The 17,973-nt window shown below is 48.6% G+C and overlaps 1 protein-coding gene across 1 annotated transcript; it reads left to right on the top strand.

The window, feature by feature from the left end:
- Positions 1-889: 889 nt before the first annotated feature.
- TFIP11 (tuftelin interacting protein 11) lies at positions 890-17,862 on the top strand. The gene is made up of 11 exons (XM_006869190.1): positions 890-1,100; positions 7,194-7,347; positions 7,578-7,734; positions 9,382-9,509; positions 10,966-11,118; positions 11,887-12,512; positions 13,073-13,241; positions 13,937-14,180; positions 14,570-14,712; positions 15,438-15,603; positions 17,507-17,862. Exons 1-11 carry the CDS (start codon positions 892-894, stop codon positions 17,860-17,862), a joined length of 2,505 nt encoding a protein of 834 aa, XP_006869252.1. The 5' UTR covers positions 890-891.
- Positions 17,863-17,973: the final 111 nt, after the last annotated feature.

Raw genomic sequence — 17,973 nt, 5'->3', positions numbered from 1 at the left:
TGCAGTGACTGCTATCTTCCAGCTCATCATCCAGAGTGGCCTGTGAGGGAAAGAAAACGAATGATAGCTGTACAAGTCTTGTCTCTTCAAGTAGTGGCTCTCAGAAAGCACACCCCAACCCCCTCAAAACCACTGTTCTGAACCCATGCGAGATACAAAGATTTCCTCAGTAATAGAAAGACTCTACTCTGGAGTTCAGGAAGATGTCTGCCAATTTCTGATGCAAACTATGAGGGTGATTCTGAAAGTTTGCAGAAAATGGAGTTAAAAGATGGATTTTTTTCCCACATACTGTTTGAACCCCCCTCATGTACCTCATATATAGAATGGAGTCCTGGTGTGGTGTGATGGAATAATGCACTGGACTGCAAGGTCGGTTTGAACTGCAAGTTCGGCTCCTTGGCAGTCCTACACAGGGTTGCTATGAGTTGGAACCGACTTGAAGGCGCTTAACAACAACAGCATATATGGAACATATTTATTTAGTTGTGTGTGGCTTTGTGGATATGTGGGTGAATGGTGGTGTGTGGTTTTGTGTGTGTTGGTTGTGTCATACTTTTTAAAAATCACATGGATGGTTGAAACTAATCTTCTATTGACCTGTTGCAGAGCTGATTGTTTTCTGAAATATGAAGGGACTCCAAAGAGTTGGGGAAATTCCATTTTCTTATAATCCCAATTTTTCCGGGAACTTTTTGCAACAGCCTGGTGTCTTAACCAGCTGCTCTACTGATCGTGGTCTGATTTAAACAGATTTGGAGTGTAGCTGAAGTTCTGAAGGCAGCAACGAACTGGGATTTACAGGAAGTGGTCCTCTGGCCCCACTCCCCACCCACCTCCCGGACTTTTCACAGCCTCTGCCTTTTCTGTCCTTCCCTGTAGGGATCGGCTATGTCGCTGTCCCACTTGTACCGGGATGGGGAAGGCCACATGGATGAGGATGAGGATGAACACGAGAATTTTGAGATCACCGACTGGGACCTCCAGAATGAGTTCAACCCCAATCGGCAGCGTCACTGGCAGACCAAGGAAGAAGCCACCTACGGGGTGTGGGCAGAGCGAGACTCGGATGAAGAGAGGCCCAGTTTTGGAGGCAAACGGTACTGGCCTGTCTGAGGCTGTTCCCCCTGCTTTAGGGATGGGGTGTTGTTGGTGGGTGCCAGGTAGCCCCCTTGACAAATCTCATTCTCTGTTGGCCTCACGGAGTCCTTCAGGGAGGCTCAGTTCCCTTTTCAGGCGAGAAAGCTGTTCTTTGGCTTATTCAATCATCCATCCAGTGTTTATGGAGCAGTGCTAGGTGCAAGAACTCACCTTCTAGAATGCAGGGTCCTGCCCTCACACAGAAACGGGGCTCCTGGAATGGTGTTTCGAACCTGTTCTGGGATGTCTCTGGAGGAGGGTCCCTGAGCCAGTGGGGATGTGGAAGGAGAGGCAGGAGGATGCACAGGGGCCTGTGCTGGCGGTGAGGGGGAAGGGGAGCAGGGTGGCCATAGGCTGGAGCCGGTGGCCTGGAGGGCAAGGTGAGACAGGCAGTATGCAGAGGGTGAGGGGCTCCTGGAGGAGGCTATTGTCTGCAGAGTGGGGAGGCACAGAGGGCTTGAAGGCTTGAACCAGGTGGGAGATGTGTGAGGGGCGGCAGCTCCCTAGGACCAGAGAGTGTGCGTGCTGATTTAGGGTCATGTGGCCTGTGGGTTTTGCCCCGCTGAAGTGGTGCCTCATTCACAAAGGGGACTGGGGAAAAGGTGGATAGGGATTAGTTCAGACTCTTCTCACTTGTCAAACCTCCTGCCATCAAGGTGATTCCTAGTCACAGTGACCCTGTGACACACAGGAGAACTGCTCCATGGAGTATCCAAGACTATTAAATCTTCGCAGGAGCAGACGGCCTCGTCTATTCACTTTGGAGCGGCTGGTGAATTCAAACCACCGATTTTAGCATGAGCAACCCAATGCTTTACCCACTGCACCACTAGGGATCCCACATCAGATGATAAATAGATTAGGGTCAAGAACTGCAGAAAAGATAATCAGAACAGCTGACATCTATTTGCTGCTTATTTATTCCCAGTACTTTGCATGCCTCATTTTATTTACCTTATGAGAAAGATGCTATTCAAATCCCCTTTTGACAGATGAGGCCAAAGGCTATTGGTCTACGCAAAGGCTGGGCAAGGATTGGAATCTGGGCCTGACTCTATAGGGTTTGGACTCGAACTACTCAGTTCTGTTGCTTTTTGGGAGCACGAAGCTCTATGAGTCCCCCTCTGTTGCTGCCATGGGGTATCTTACCAGGGGGCTTCAAAGAGTTCATGTGAAAATCCCATTTTCTTTTCATTCCATTTTCACATGAAATTTTGGAAGCCCTCTTCTATTACTAGGTCCATCACTTAATAGAGGATTGCACTGGTTTGCAGTATCTCTAGACATTTTACGTTTTGTTCCTTGATCCACACAAGGTCAGTCTCATAACAAAAGGGTCTAAGTAGAAGGGCTATTGGAGCAGTCAAGGAAAAAAAACAACACATTTCATCTCACAAGGTTCATTTATTGGGTTTTATTTATTATTTTTTTAAAGGTTTTTATTGTGGTTTGACAGAAAACTTACAGGGCAGATCATCAGTTTTACATTCAACAAATCATACACCTTGTTTCATTACAATGATTATAATCCCCTCCATTATCATCAGTTAACAGTATTTCTCTATATTCATTTTAGCTTTTTTTAAAAACAAAAACACTCAGGAATATATAAGAATTTACACCTCAAAAGGGCACATTGTGCAAGTCTGCCTCTTGGCCACCAACTCTTAGTCCCTCTCTTACCATGAATTTAGAGTGCTCAGCTGCTCTCCCTCTCCATGCCCCCATCTTTGCCTCCATCTCTGGCGTTGCTGCTGCTTTGGATAAGGTCCCGCATTCTGCTTGTGCTCTTCTCCCTTGATGGTCCTGGGATCCTCTGTTTCTGGACTATAAGATTAACCACTCCCCTGTTTTTGTTACAAACTTCTACCTTTACAATTATGACAGTCGCAATTAGTTATGATAACAATTATTCATTATTGAATCATTCAAATCTTATCTCCATCTCTTTTCACCAGACCCGTCTAGACAAGATGAAAACTATTAGTGGGGACTCTTTCTCCTCTCCCCAACTCTTAAACTAAACTCCCTCTTGAAACCTTATAAGTCAATCACTTCATGCCTTTATTGCCCCCTCATTTTAGGTAGCCAATGTCTAAGTTGCCCGTCCCTATCTACCCTTTGTACAGAGGGGATAGCATTGATACTTGATGTGAAGACTCCTTTCCTCTCTGTTGGTATTTAGAGTTACTACTACCATGAGTATATGTCAGGTATATCAAATTGCAATTTACCCTGGTTTCCTTTATCCAAAAAAAAAAAAATTCTTCTCTTTTTTTTTGTAATCTTCCTCTACTTGAGTTCTGATTATCAAACCATTAAGGCTAGGTCAAATGGTTACTGTCTGCAAGTTTGGGTGTTCTGTGCATCTCTCCTCACTTCATATCAGCTGGATGCTTCACTCTCAACACTAGCCCTCTGTGGCTGTGTCCTTGTCTATGGGCTCGAGTGTCCCCAGGTCTCACCAACCAGCCCTTCCACTTCTCTCTCTCATCTCCAGGTCAACAGGAGTCAATGGACTGTGGTTGAACTCAGCCCATTTCTTCATTGCTGCCTTTCCCCAAATTTCACTCACCAGTGAATCAGTGTGGTCGCCAGAAAACTTACATGCCTGTTTGTATGTTCGCTTTGAGTTTCAGTCTTAGAGGGGAGTTTGTCCTGAAGGAACATGATTGCTTGCCTTGACGGTTTTCTAACAAACAGGTTGCTAATTCTTGTAGTAGCCAGTCATGCTGACATTTTTGTTTTGGGTTTTTCCTGATGATCATTCTTTGAAAATGTATCTTCTGTTACTCTAGCTGTTCTAGGCTGGTCTGCTTGTCCTTTCTAGTGGGAATGCCCCACCTCAGAAAGTTCTGGATGGGACTCAGGATTCCACCTAAGGTCCTATACTCTGCAAAGACTTTGCAAGAGGCATATTTCACTGGGCAAGTTTTAGAACCCCTTTTAGGTATTCCAATCAGTTACAGGCTGAAGACGAGTTTACAAGTTTTCTCTAATCATGTTTCCCAACATTCCTTTCTATCCCACTCAAGTTTCTCTTTTACAATAGTAGGCAAGGGAAACCAGTATTCATAAGACACTCAAGTATTTTAGTATTATTTCCCCTCTTCAAGCTATGCCTAGATCCCTGTATCACAGAGCCCTGTTGTTCCAAGGTTGAGGATGCATCACTATTTACCTCTGTCCCACTTAGGCCATGCAAACCTGTCTCAGTGTTCCCCTATCTATCTTGTTCTTCCACCTCCTTCCCCTTCTCGTATTGCTCTCCCCAAGACCCGAACTAAATCCCCCACCCCAACCTCATTGTTGTGGTTACTTTATATTCCATTAACTCTTCCCTCCATTTAAGACAGTCTATTTTATCCTATAATCTATCTGACCTTCCCACCACCTGGATCTCTTCCTCTGTGTTTACCTTCTTTCACATTGTAATTCTTTTGATCATAGACTGAACTCCCAGATCCTCTGTATTTATAATTTTATTCTGTTCTTGACTCTTCCATTTTGTCTGTTGAGTTCAGGGTGATGCTGCCACATACGTCATTATCTGGCTGCTGTCTGTTCTTGTTGGTTCTCCGGCCACAGAACCTCTTTTAGGATGTTTTTCATAGCAGGGTTGGCTTTGACAAAATCCCTTAGCTTCTGTTTACCCTGGAATGTTTTGATTACATCTTTGTGTTTGATTGACAGCTTTGCTGGTAGAGGATTCTTGGTTGGAAATTTTTTTTCTTTCAGGGTTTTAAGTATGTCTCCCCATTCCCTTCTTGCCTGCATGGTTTCTATTTAGAGATCTGAGCTTAATCTGATTTGCTTGCCTTTGTATGTTACACTTCTCTTTTCCCTAGCTGCTTTCAGGATTCTCTCCTTAGCCTTGACTTTGGAAAGCTTGATTATTATATGTCTTGGTGATTGTCTTTTAGGGTCTATCCTTCCTGGGATTCATTGAGTGTCTTGAGTGCTTATCTTTTCACTTTTCAGAATGTTAGGGAAATTTTCTTCCAGAAGCTCTTCAACAATCTCTTCTGTGGACTTGTGTGGTTCTTCCTGTTCTGGAATGCTGATAGTTCTTAAGTTATTCCTCTTCATATTGTCCAACATGAATCTTAGGCCTTTTATCGTTTTTTTCTGCTTGCTCTTCTATCTTAGTAGTATTGAGAGATTTCTCTTCTTGCTCACTAGTTCGGGCTTCTGTCTCTTTACAATTTTACTTCTTTGCCCTTTCAGTGTATTGTCCATTTCTGATAGTCTATTAATAATCGTTTGGACCTCTTTCTGTAGGTTTTGAATTGTTTCCAATGCTGTATCTATCTTATTTGATTGTTCCTGTAACGTTTTCCTGACTTCTTCATTATTTTTCTCAACTCCATTGTATAGTGTTTTGATACATTTTATAATCATTTTTCTGAATTCCTTCTCAGGCATTTCCAAAGCCTGCCCATGTTCCAGTATGGAGTGTAGGTCTACTTCCAGCTCATTTACCTCAGTCACTTTACCTTATTACTGGAGATTTGCTGATATGGTCATCTGTTTCTGTTTTTTGGGCATATTCAGTTGTTATCTGTGGCCTTTATACTTAGATGGATGTGTATTTTGGTATTTTTTTATGCTTTCCGATTGCCTCCAGGTTGATGTGCTTAGGAGATGGGCTTCCCTTTTCACTCTACTTCCTGAGAAATTGCAAGATACCACTGTTGGTTGTTGTGATGTAACTCAGGATTTAATTTTCAGCCTGTTTGCTTTTCAGTTTGCTTGTCCTGCTCCACAACCCCCATTCAGGCCTTTTTCCTAGTGATAAACAATTCTGGGCTGGCTGTGGCCGTTTTGCACTGCCGTTTGGTTTTAAGTGGGGTGTCCACTTGCTTAGGCACTCCCTCTAGTCATCAGAATGGAGGTGCTCAGACAGTGAGAGGCCAATGAACAGATACAAAAATAAGAATGTCCACTCTGTTATCTTCATGGTTCTCATAGGCGTCCGTGGCTGCTCTGATCCTTCCCCCACTTGGTCTCTTCCAAGATGGTGGCTCTGGGATCTCCTGAGCATCTTGAATTAGAAAGAAATGGATTTCTTGTTTCTGCTACAAATTCCCCTAGTTGTAAGCCTTCCAACTTTCTAAATATTCCTTTATATGTGGTTCAAAGTTCTGGGACCATCCCCTGAGCCTGCTTGGTCCAGTATTCCGTGTTGTTGCCGATGGAGCTCCTCATTGCATGTAAATCCAATCCGCCATCATGTTTGTTTTTGGGTTGTAGTTTTGTTTTCTTGTTCTGATCTATTTAATGGATGAGGGCCTATTTTCTAACATGGGATTCTTTTAACCATGAATGTACTTTCTGTCTCTATAATCTCTCTTGGTGGATTTTATATATGGTTTTAATGTATCAGAACTTCTTATTTGATTTTGTACTTGAAATAGTGTCAGAAACAAAGACTTTTTAAAGCAAGCTAATTTAAAAGGTGTGTAAGGAAAACTGGATTATCACATTTGGAACTGATAATCCACTACATTGGTACTGTTGCCTCTTCTGCCTGCCTGAGACTTGACTGAAACACAGAAGATGAAGCCAGGATTACAGGATTGGGTGTCTTCTGATAGCCCAGCATACAGTTGGCCCTTGAACAACTCCAGGGCTAGAGGAGCCAACCTGCAGGCAGGCTAAAGTCAGTTTCCAGCTGACTCTTGAACAGCATGGGTTTGAACTGTGCTTCCCTGCAGCTTGTTTTCTGTTGTCATGGTGGTGACCTCTGGCACTGACCTCTTACAGCCTGGGTGATGCGCATCATCTGGGCTCAAGCAGCACGTGGCTCCAGTGAAGGAGTAGGGTGGGAGGGCGGTGGAAAGGAGACACAAGTTCCTCAAGAGCTCACCACAAGGGCAACAGGAGAAGCAACTCACTCAGTGTCAGTGGGCCCGCTCAGGTCAGACTGTGCTAGCTAGTTAGACGGGGGTCTTTTCAGATGTGCTCTATGAGTTGTTATCTCGGGTATTCCCTATGGAGCACAATCTCCAGACAGCTTGGCTACAGCAGAGGGCTTTGTGTCTGGGTTGCAGGGCCCGGGATTACTCTGCACCCGTCAACTTCATCAGCGCGGGGCTCAAGAAAGGGGCGGCTGAGGAGGCGGAGTTGGAAGATTCTGATGACGAGGAGAGACCTGTGAAGCAGGAGGACTTCCCTAAGGATTTTGGACCAAAGAAGTTAAAAACGGTATCGTCTGGCCCTGACTAAAAGGTCCTCTAGTGTCTCCTAGAAGGAGGGGCTCAGGTGTGTGGGAGGTGCGCAGGGCACTTTCCTTTCATAACTGACCCACATCCCAGATGGAGGTGTGGTTCACGTTACACTTTCTAGATTGCCCGGGGATTACTCCACCAGCTAAACTTGCTTACAGTTTTCTTCTCCTGCTTCCATCCACTAAGGTTGCTATTCTTTCTCTTCAGGGTGGCAATTTTAAACCCAGCCAGAAAGGTTTTGCAGGAGGTACCAAGTCGTTCATGGACTTTGGCAGCTGGGAAAGACACACGAAAGGGATTGGACAGAAGCTGCTTCAGAAGATGGGCTACGTCCCAGGGAGGGGCCTGGGGAAGAATGCACAAGGTAACACGCCGCCGCTTTGGCACCAGGGAGCAGGTCTGAGGGTTCTGAGAAGAGGGCTCATTGGAGGACTGGCCAGCGCTGGCTCTGCCTTTGCCTTTTCAAAAGGAACTTTGTCTCTGCACTTGCCCTTTTAAGTCACCTTGCTTTCTCCAAACAACCCGTAAGCTAATAGGCTAACTAAGCAGTAGGGCCCTCTGTCATTCTCGTCCAGCTCCCTTGACACAGTTTGAAGTTCAGATCCAAGTTCTGTGTGCAGAACTTAAGCTGTATGAAAAATGGCATGGTGTATGGAGATGGTGGGCTGGAATGAAACAGAAGAGACCGGTTCTGATTTGAGACTTAAGCAGTACTCTATGGAAAGGAGGGAGTTGGTGAAACGTAATACGTCAGTCAGGTGTGGGGCTGCTAGCTGCAAGGTCAGCTGTTTGAGCCTGCTGACCATTCCTTAGGAGGAAGATGAGATTGTCTGCTTCCATAAAGATTTACAGCCTCGGAAAGGTATGGGGCAGTTTGTCTCTGCCCTGTTGAGTACTTTTGAGTCAAAATAGACTGAACCACAGCGGGGTTGGTTTGGGCTTTTATAGAACTAGGTGGTGGTGGGGTAGGGAGTAATCTGCATTGCATTTTTGTGGCCTTAGTTGTACCTTTTTAATAAGAAAACAACAACATTCATTTCTAAGGCTTGAATATGTCATGAAATAAATTGAATGTAGAAAATATGAACGCTGTCGTGCTGAGTATTGTCCATCTTAGGCAGTGGCCAACTTCATACATGTGTGTGGTCCCAATCTCTATAAAGTCTATAGTACAAATTGTAGGTACATGCAATGGTTCTTAACAAATGGGCACTACTTTGTGATGTGCATCACAGCATTATTATTACTGTTATTGTATTGGATGTTAAAGATGTTTCAGTATCTTTGGAAGTTTTTATGCCTTTGTTTTTTTCATGCATAGAAAGGTACAGTGTATACAAAAGACAAACGTCTGGTTAGCTGATGGTAGATATGAACTACACCTAACCCAACTTATATGCAAATTTTATTTAAAGAGATACTTGGGAACGGAACTAGTTTGTGGGACTGCTTATATATATAATACGGTATTTTTACAACATCTGAACCACACACACAACCTATTTCACAGAACATACTGCCACATTCAGTGATGCATGGCTGTACTACTTAAAATAAACTTGGAGCTTCTTCTCCACTTGCAGCGTCTACAAGAGCCATTAGAATGGTCATGGAAACATAAAATTTTGAAAAAATGGAATTTTCCCACAACTCTCTTTTCCCCCCCGTCTTAGAAAGACTTTAAACAGAATCAGCATGTTATCTAAATTACTGTACTATCTATATTAGAGGCTTCCAATCAAGTACAGTGTAAAACGTATTATGCCAGAGTTCCCAACAGTAAAAGGATGATTCCATTTCCATTTTCATTTCCTCCATTAAAAATCCAAGTCCAGGTGCAAGCCACATTAAGGACAGCAGCTGTGTGCTGGGCAAGCAATGAGTGCTGAGGTTGACAAGCACGTGGCACATTGAGAAGTGTTTCCCGTGTGAGTGCCATGTGCGGCTGGTTCAGATTCATGACGTGCTGGTCCTTACCACCCTCTCCTTTTCCTTTGGTGATCTTGGCCAGGTATAATCAATCCGATTGAAGCCAAACAGAGAAAGGGCAAAGGGGCTGTGGGGGCTTACGGCTCGGAGCGCACCACTCAGTCCCTGCAAGATTTTCCAGTCGTGGACTCCGATGAGGAAGCTGAAGAGGTAACTCACTAGAAGTCGGGGGACCAGGATGGGGGGAGGTCTTTCTTCTCTGCCATTTCAGATGGCTGGCTGTTGGTTCATTCGTTCATTCCAACAGTCTCCACATGCTGTTACACACTTGTGGCTGGGTACTGTGCCAGGAATGGAGTGTGCCACAATGGACAGTGTTTGGCAACAAGCAATATAGTGTGGTTCTGAGTGACTATGGGGGCCATCTGGAAAGGTCCCCTGGAGGGAAATTTTTCTAGTGGAAGCAGGTAGAAGAGTGGATGCTGACTTCAGGGGGACCCAACAGGCTGGAGAACACGGAGCGGGCAGCTCTGAGCTGGCTGGTGCAGCTGTCATTAGGAGGCTGTAGTGGCAGGAAGGCCGCAAGCCGAGGGGAAGGGAGGAGTGCCGGGGCCAGGTTTTGGTGCTGGGATTCTGTGCTGAGAGTAGTGGGATGCCATCTACTGGCAGATGTGTAGCTGGGCTCCAGCAGAAGAATCAGCACTGTGCTGAAAGATGCCTTTGCGTTGCCCATGGCGGAGTCTCTCCCGAGTGAGAGAGGAGCTGTTTGATAGGAGGGTTCTCAGGTGCCAGGCATGCCATCCATGCAGCTGAGGCTGGAGAGACAACAGGGAGAGGTGGGGACTGCAGCAGACATGGGAGGGGAGGACCTGCCTAGGGTGGTACCTTCCACTTGGTTTCAGGTGATGATTGCCAGGTGGGAATGGCCAGAAGCCCAGGGTTTGCTTGTTTTTTTGTTTGTTTGTTTTTTTAAGTGTCAAGTTTAAAGGCATTGTGAGAAAAGCAAAGCAGTCCCCCAGAAGCCACTTCTGTGGGCCGGACTCTCTGACCCTCAGTCCACCACTTCCCCTTAGCTTTAGAGCCTCCTGCAGAAAAGCATTGGCAAATCCCAAGGGAAAGCGGTCTCTTTGCCTGGAAATCCTGGGGTCTGCCCATCTACCTTTGTTTGTAATAGTTTTAAAAGAATCCTTTGTCTTGCCTTTCCAGGGTTCAGGTGAGGTACATTTAAAGCTAGCCAGTGCACCCCCCTCATAAATGCACAGTAACCTCCCCTGTTTCTCCCTTTACTCGGGTACCCTGGCTTCTCCCGCATTTTCTGTAAAGGGAGGCGGGACAGGGAGTAGCAGTCCATGGCTTTCTAGTCAGTTAAGTAAGTATTCAGCTTGCTAACTGAAAAGTTGGTGGTTCAAACCCACCCAGAGGTTCCCCAGGAGAAAGACCTGGCAATCTGGTCCCACAAAGATGGCAGCCTAGAATACTCAAGGGGGCCAGTTCTGTCACATGGGTCACTATGGGTTGACAAGTAACACAGGTGGTACCCCATAACAACAACACCAGGGCACAATGCCGATAGCACAAGAGCTAGTGTTGATGATGAGTGGCCCCCCAGCTGTGGAAATGGCCTTTTGTTGTTGTTGCTGCAATTGACCACATCTCTGTGCTTCAGGAGTTCCAGAAGGAGTTGAGCCAGTGGAGGAAAGACCCCAGTGGGAGCAAGAAGAAGCCCAAGTACTCTTACAAGACAGTGGAAGAGCTGAAGGCCAAAGGCAGGATCAGCAAGAAGCTCAGCGCCCCCCAGAAGGAGCTTTCTCAGGTCAAGGTATGGGGCCCTTGACACATGGGCCTGGAGGGTGGTTGGGAAGAACGGTCAGTCACAGGCATTCCTGGAGGGCTGTGAGACCTTTGCTCTCGGCCTTCTTTTCCTTACTGGCCATCAGTGTGTCCCCATTCCTTGCACCCCCACATCCAGTAATAGGTACAAGTTCCTGTAGGGTGCCAACAGAGTGGCTTTCCTTCTTTATGGAGCCACAGGCCGTTGGTCCCACAACGCCACCAGGGACACAGTGTGAGCACCACATGTAAGGTGCATGCCCAATCCCACCTCTGTGGTGCTAGAGCTTCCCTGCTCTGTGCGTTGGTTTGGTCTGGGGCAGGCTAGGTTGTTGGCATTTCTGTAGGACAGGTTCCAATCAGTACCACCAGCAGGATGTGAAAATGTGTAGGACTCTGAGTACTTGTCACCCCATTGCTTCCTGGGAAGGGAGGGTGACAACAAGTATGCCTGGCCTCGGGCGGCTTCACCAGCCCTTCCTAAACAGTCTGGTCAGTTTTTAGGGGCTTTGATGATACGACTGGAGTGTGAGTAGGCCCAGGACAATGTGCTTATCTGGGGTAGGGTATGAGGGGTGGGCGTGAGGAAAGAACAGTGCAGCTCCTCACCTGTATCTGATGCTGTGTCCCTCAAGTCCCCGTGAACCCAGTGCTCAGCCACACTGCCCTGCCCGTCCCTGGCCTCGTGCCTTCCCTGGGAAATGGTGTCGATCCATTGTGAGCATTAACGTGACCCGTTTCCACCACCTTCTCCAAGGTCATAGACATGACGGGCCGCGAGCAGAAGGTCTACTACAGTTACAGCCAAATCAGCCACAAGCACAGCATTCCTGACGATGGGCTGCCCCTGCCGCCGCCGCTGCCCACCAAGGAGGCCAAGGCTCCGGGCTTCGCGCTGCCTGAGCTGGAGCACAACCTGCAGCTGCTCATCGACCTCACAGAGCAGGAGATCATCCACAATGACCGGCAGCTGCAGTATGAGCGTGACATGGTGGTCAACTTGTCCCATGAGCTGGAGAAGACGGCCGAGGTGCTACGGCATGAGGAGCGTGTCCTCTCCAACCTCAGCAGGGTCCTGGAGCTGGTGGAGGGGTGTGAGCGGCGGATGCAGCCCCACTGCAGTGACCCGCTCTCCCTGGATGAGTGCGCTCGCATCTTCGAGACCCTGCAGGACAAGTACCACGAGGAGTACAGGATGGCTGACCGTGTGGACCTGGCCGTGGCCATTGTTTACCCCCTCATGAAGGACTACTTCCGGAACTGGGACCCCCTCAAAGACTGCACATATGGCACCGAGACCATTTCCAGGTGGAAGCGCCTGCTGGAGAATGACCAGATCTTGTCCCACGGTGGCCAGGATCTCTCGGCGGACGCCTTCCACAGGTACCTGTGGCGGGTGAATGCTGCTCACTTCCACCTCCCCTGAGCTTGGGAAGGATGGCGTGGGAGGCGGGGGACCATCTTCGAACACACTGTTCTCTGCGGGTACTGCTCTGGGGGACTGGAAATGAACTTATGTCTCATTTAACCAAAGTGTGTTAAATGAACACTGGTTGCGTGTCCGCTGAAGGCCAGGTGTGGGGCAGTAGCCCCGTCTGGTACAGCAGGGGCGCACACCTGCCTGGGTGGGTTGGGGATGTGGTGAGAGGGATGGCTGGACATCAGCCTCATGTCTAGAGCAAGCCTGTGTGCGAGCTGTGCTGGGAACGGGGTGATAGTAGGGACAGCACAGACGGCAGGGCCTTGAGCTTGGTCGAGGGCTGCTGTGTGCATGAGCCCAAGGAGGAGTCTGCTCAGGTCCACTAACGTGGGGACTGGCCTCTGGTTTTCTGAGATTGATTTCCACCTGGTGTGCTTTCTGTCCTGTCTGAGAGAGGTGGGTGGGACTCATACGTGGAACCCCTTGGAAGGATAATGGTATCTCCCCTCCACCTCTCCCACAGGCTTATCTGGGAAGTCTGGATACCTCTTGTCCGGAATATCATACCGCAGTGGCAACCAAGGCAGTGTGACCCGATGGTGGACTTCCTGGACAGCTGGGTGCACATCATCCCTGTGTGGGTCTCCGACCATATCCTGGACCAGCTCATCTTCCCCCGATTGCAGGAGGAGGTGGGCAGGCTGAGCAGAGAACAGCCATTCCTAAGTGACCATGTAGTGACCTATACCACGGGTTGGTGTAGTAGTTCTGCTAAGACCCCTGCTGGTGACACAGGGTTCAAAGCCACCCAGCCTTTCCTTGGGAGAAAGATGAGGTTGTGTGGTCTTGTAAATATTGACAGCCTCAGAAACCCTATCCAGGGCCACTGAGGGCTGGAATCGACTCGACAGCTGTGGGCGGTGGCACAGTGGGTTAGGCTTTGGACAGGTTGAAGCCACCAGCTACTTTGCAGGAGAGACATGAGGCTGTGCTCTCCGGAAGGCTGGGTCTTCGGAACCCCGTGGAGCGGCTCTGCTCTGTCCTCCAGGGTCACTGTCAGTACTGTGACAGTGGACTGCTCACTCTGAGGGCTCGCCAGATGGCCAGAAGGAACAAGACGTGGCAGTGGGCTAGCTAGCGGGGGCCTTATGATTTTAACTCAGGCCTTTGATTCAGTTCTTTTCTCCCAAATTTCACCTTCAGGGCACTTTTATTTCTTGATTTCAATAAGGACGGTGCCATTTCTGAGGTTTTGTAGCACAGCATGGTTAGGTCATGTAGGAGCTCTACAAAGTGGCCTTCCCGCTGCCTCACAAGTGGCAGACTGCGTCATGCATCACTGTGTGCTGTGCTGGGTGGGGTTACCACTCTCTTCGTCCCCCCGCAGGTGGAGAACTGGAACCCACTGACGGACACGGTGCCCATCCACTCATGGATCCACCCATGGCTCCCCCTCATGCAGGTGCGGCTAGAGCCGCTCTACGCCCCCATCCGCAGCAAGCTGTCCAGTGCCCTGCAGAAGTGGCACCCCAGCGATGCCTCAGCCAAGCTCATCCTGCAGCCCTGGAAGGAGGTCTTCACCCCTGGCTCCTGGGAGGCCTTCATGGTCAAGAACATTGTGCCCAAGCTGGGTAAGGAGGGGAATGGCATTCCAGGCCCCAGGGATGTGGCGCCGTGCTTTCAGTGGCCTGTGTGAGAGGTCTTGTTCTGGAATCAGCAACTTCTGACTGCTGTTGACGGTCCTGACTACCGGTCTCCAGCGTCAGGCTCCCTCAAGGGTCTGCGGGCAGTTTCTGGCAATAGGATATCCTGGTGGTCTCATGACGGGGCTTCAGAAAGCTTGTGGAAACTTCGTTTTTTGTTTCATTCTGTTTTTCCTCAAACTTTTATAAGCTCCCTCATATACAGTCCTGTTTTCCTTAAGGGGGAGGCACATGTGGGCTAGGGGAAAATGATGTGTGAGAATTGTCTGAGGGGCTTACAGTGGACTTGGAAAGGCACAGCGTTACTTGTCTTCCAGGCATGTGTCTCGGGGAGCTTGTCATCAACCCCCACCAGCAGCACATGGATGCCTTCTACTGGGTCATGGATTGGGAAGGCATGATCTCCGTCTCCAGCCTGCTCGGCCTCCTGGAAAAGCACTTCTTCCCCAAGTGGCTTCAGGTGAGCGGAGTTGGAGACTAAATCACACGCTTCAGGGCCAAAAAAGACCCAAACCTACCGTCATCAAGTCCATTCGGACTCAGAGTGAGCCCACAGGGCGGAGGAGACCTGCTCCCTAGGGTTCCCAAGACCGTCAGTCATTACGGGAACAGACTGCCTCATCTTTCTCCTGCAGAACAGCTCCTAGGTCTGAAACAGGAGGGCGTTAATAACATGCGGCCACCTTGTATTGGACGGTAGTCACGTGCCAAGTGCTGTTGTGACACGTATTTGTGCTCTTTTTGATTCCTCAAGGTGCCCTGCTAGGTTTGGGACTTGAGTCTGATTTTATAGATGGGAAGACTGAGGCTCAGAGGATGTATATGCAGGGCCACAGAATCCATCGTCTTTCGTGCCAGATGGAAGGAATGTGAGCCCTTGAAAGGTGCTTTGGTGGTACAGTGATCGCAGTTCAAACCCAGCAGCTGCTCCTCAGGAGAAGGATGAGGCGCTTTGCTCCCATAAACATGGACAGCCTGGGAAACCCAGTGGATTGGACAGCTCTCCTGGCCTGTGGGGTTGTGCTCTGAGTTGCAATTGACTTGCTGGCAGTGGCTTTGATCCCTTGAAGCAGTGTCAGCAGCTTGTAGGACCAGGACTGTAAACAAGTCGGTCCCTCTGAGGGTTTTGCTGCCGTTGGTTGCTACCATGGGTATAAGCGGTTCTTGTTTGCCTTTTGGTGGCAGGTCTTGTGCTCCTGGCTCAGTAACAGCCCCAATTACGAGGAGATCACCAAGTGGTACCTGGGCTGGAAGTCCATGTTCTCAGACCAAGTGCTGGCCCACCCATCTGTCAAGGACAAATTTAATGAGGCACTGGACATCATGAACAGGGCTGTTTCCTCCAATGTTGGTGAGTGGGGGGGGGGTCTCATTTCTGGATGTTCTGGCCCTAGGATCAGAGGTGCTAGAACCAGAGCCTCTTCCTTACTGTGTTCAGTTACATGCTCAGCGAGTACCTACTGTTGTTGTTGGCTGCCTTTGATTGGGTTCCCACTCACGGTGACACTGCAGAACAGAACGAAAACAGCCTGATCTGTGCCATACTTGCTATGTTTGAGGCTCTGTTTCACTCCATTTTCCTTTTTAGCTGACACTCTACCTAGCCGGATGTGCTTCTCCAGGACAGGTCACTCCTAACATGTCTAGGGTATGAGATGAAGTCTTGCTGGCCTCGCCTCTAAGGAGCACTTCCATGGCTGTTACTGAGAGCAGAGTTTTTCTGACTGTAGCTGATTCTGGCCTGGATTTCAGTGTGTCGTTCGGGCACCACAGCCCACCCTTGTCCCATTGTGCCGTGTGTCCTTAAGGGGCCCACATGTGCATCTGTAAGGCCCATGTCTGGTGTAGCTCTCAAGCTCAACCGCTTGTGTCCAATTTAGGCTCTAATACTTTGCCCACGTCTTTTCCTGTCGGTCAGTTAGGATGCCCACATCATAGGTTGGGTTGCAAGGGGCTCCAGTGAATTGATGTCTGTTTAACAGCACACGGTAGCTGGTGCTGCCATTCGTGTCTGAAGTGGGCAGCTCTGTTCCTCTGTTCCCACAGCTGTGGCATTCCAGGTGGCCGTTCTGTCTGGGTCATCAGTAAATGTGTGCTTGTGCCTGGCCATCCGGACACCACAGGCCAGCATTGCTAAATAGGTCATTATTCATAGCATCTGCAAAGTCATAGATGATGTTTAATGAGAGTCAGTGAAAAAGAGGAAGCCCTTCAGTGAGATGGATTGACAGGGGCTACAACAACTGGATCAAACCTAAGAAAGATGGTGAAGGTGGCACAGAACCAGTTTTGTTCTGTCGTGTACAGGGTTGCTATGAAACAACTGACACCTAACAACGTGTAGTGGGGCAGCTATACCTCTATGCTTCTCTCTATGTCTTTTAAATCCATTCATGCTCTTTAGAAACTTCTTTAGCTCCATTTGCTCCTCAGTTAGGGTGATGCCTGTGGACTGCTGTGTTCCTTACACAGCCATGTTGTCGTTCCCCATGTGTAACTTTTTACCCTTTACACAATCATCTCAATTGTAACTCTTTATTGTGAATTGGGGGCAGGTTTACAGAGCAGAGCAGTTTTCCATTCAACAATTCAGATACATTTAAAACTTTCATCTCACTGATTATATTCCCAACAATGTAACATCCCTTACTCACTTCCTCCTTGTAATTCCTGTTCCATTCCCCCTCTCCTAACCCTTGTGAACTTTCTTCTTTTGATCTAAAATGGTTGGTCATTTCAAGGCATGCATACCTCCCTAGTGTCATGGTTCTCCTCAGAAACCTGTCTGTTTGGCTAAAAATTGAGTCCTGGGAGTGAATGGAGTTCAGACCTAAAAGGTGATTAGGGGAGGCCCCCAGCCTGACCAGGATCCTTAAACTCCACCAGGGCAGAAGGCATGTACATAGATAGATACAACTAGTGTTGGTTCTAAGAGCCTTGTGAGCGTGGAGTGCCTGCTCAGCTGAACAAGATAGGAGCGGCACTCACCAACAAATAAATGTCTGGCGGGTTTCAGTTCTGAAGCAGTAAATTCCTCACAGGTCTTTTGTGAGGACAAAGTCTTAAAATGCCTTCAGACCGAGTTCTGTGTGGCCAGCTAGCTGTCTACACTTCTCCCAAAGGCACTTGGTCATTCTGTTTTGGTGCTTTGTTCTTTGAGGCAGAGCTGCCTGCCCACTGGTGAGTCACTTGTTGGGTCTTAGAGGGCCCCTGGACCCAGGTCGTGTCTCCTCACTCCTGTGTCTGTGTCTCAGGTGCCTACATGCAGCCCGGGGCGCGGGAGAACATCGCCTACCTCACCCACACAGAGCGGAGGAAGGATTTCCAGTACGAGGCCATGCAGGAGCGGCGGGAGGCTGAGAACATGGCCCAGAGGGGCATCGGGGTGGCTGCCAGTTCAGTGCCCATGAACTTTAAGGATCTGATACAGACAAAGGCTGAGGAGCACAACGTGGTCTTCATGCCAGTTATTGGGAAGCGGCACGAGGGGAAGCAGCTCTACACCTTCGGCCGCATCGTCATTTACATCGACCGTGGTGTGGTCTTTGTCCAGGGTGAGAAGACCTGGGTGCCCACCTCCCTGCAGAGCCTGATTGACATGGCCAAGTAGACCCAGGCTGGACTCCATCCCTGGGAATAAAAGTGCTTTCCCACCTCCTACAGGGCCTACATCTGTCTGTCTGTCTGTCTGTGGGCAGGGTCATACCAGGAAGGAGACAGA

The sequence above is a fragment of the Chrysochloris asiatica genome, unplaced genomic scaffold, assembly GCF_000296735.1.
Source record: "Chrysochloris asiatica unplaced genomic scaffold, ChrAsi1.0 scaffold00128, whole genome shotgun sequence".
NCBI classification, from domain to species: domain Eukaryota; kingdom Metazoa; phylum Chordata; class Mammalia; order Afrosoricida; family Chrysochloridae; genus Chrysochloris; species Chrysochloris asiatica.
The sequence above is the reverse complement of the archived record's forward strand: the minus strand, read 5'-3'. Positions and strand labels throughout refer to the sequence as shown.

What these genes read in the sequence shown, in the direction of transcription:
- TFIP11 (XM_006869190.1), top strand. Translation starts at nt 892, where the DNA reads ATGTCGCTGTCCCACTTGTACCGGGATGGGGAAGGCCACATGGATGAG. An exon ending in GACCAAAGAAGTTAAAAACG is followed by an intron (nt 7,348 to 7,577) that starts GTATCGTCTGGC and finishes CTTTCTCTTCAG; the next exon opens with GGTGGCAATTTTAAACCCAG. An exon ending in CCTGGGGAAGAATGCACAAG is followed by an intron (nt 7,735 to 9,381) that starts GTAACACGCCGC and finishes GATCTTGGCCAG; the next exon opens with GTATAATCAATCCGATTGAA.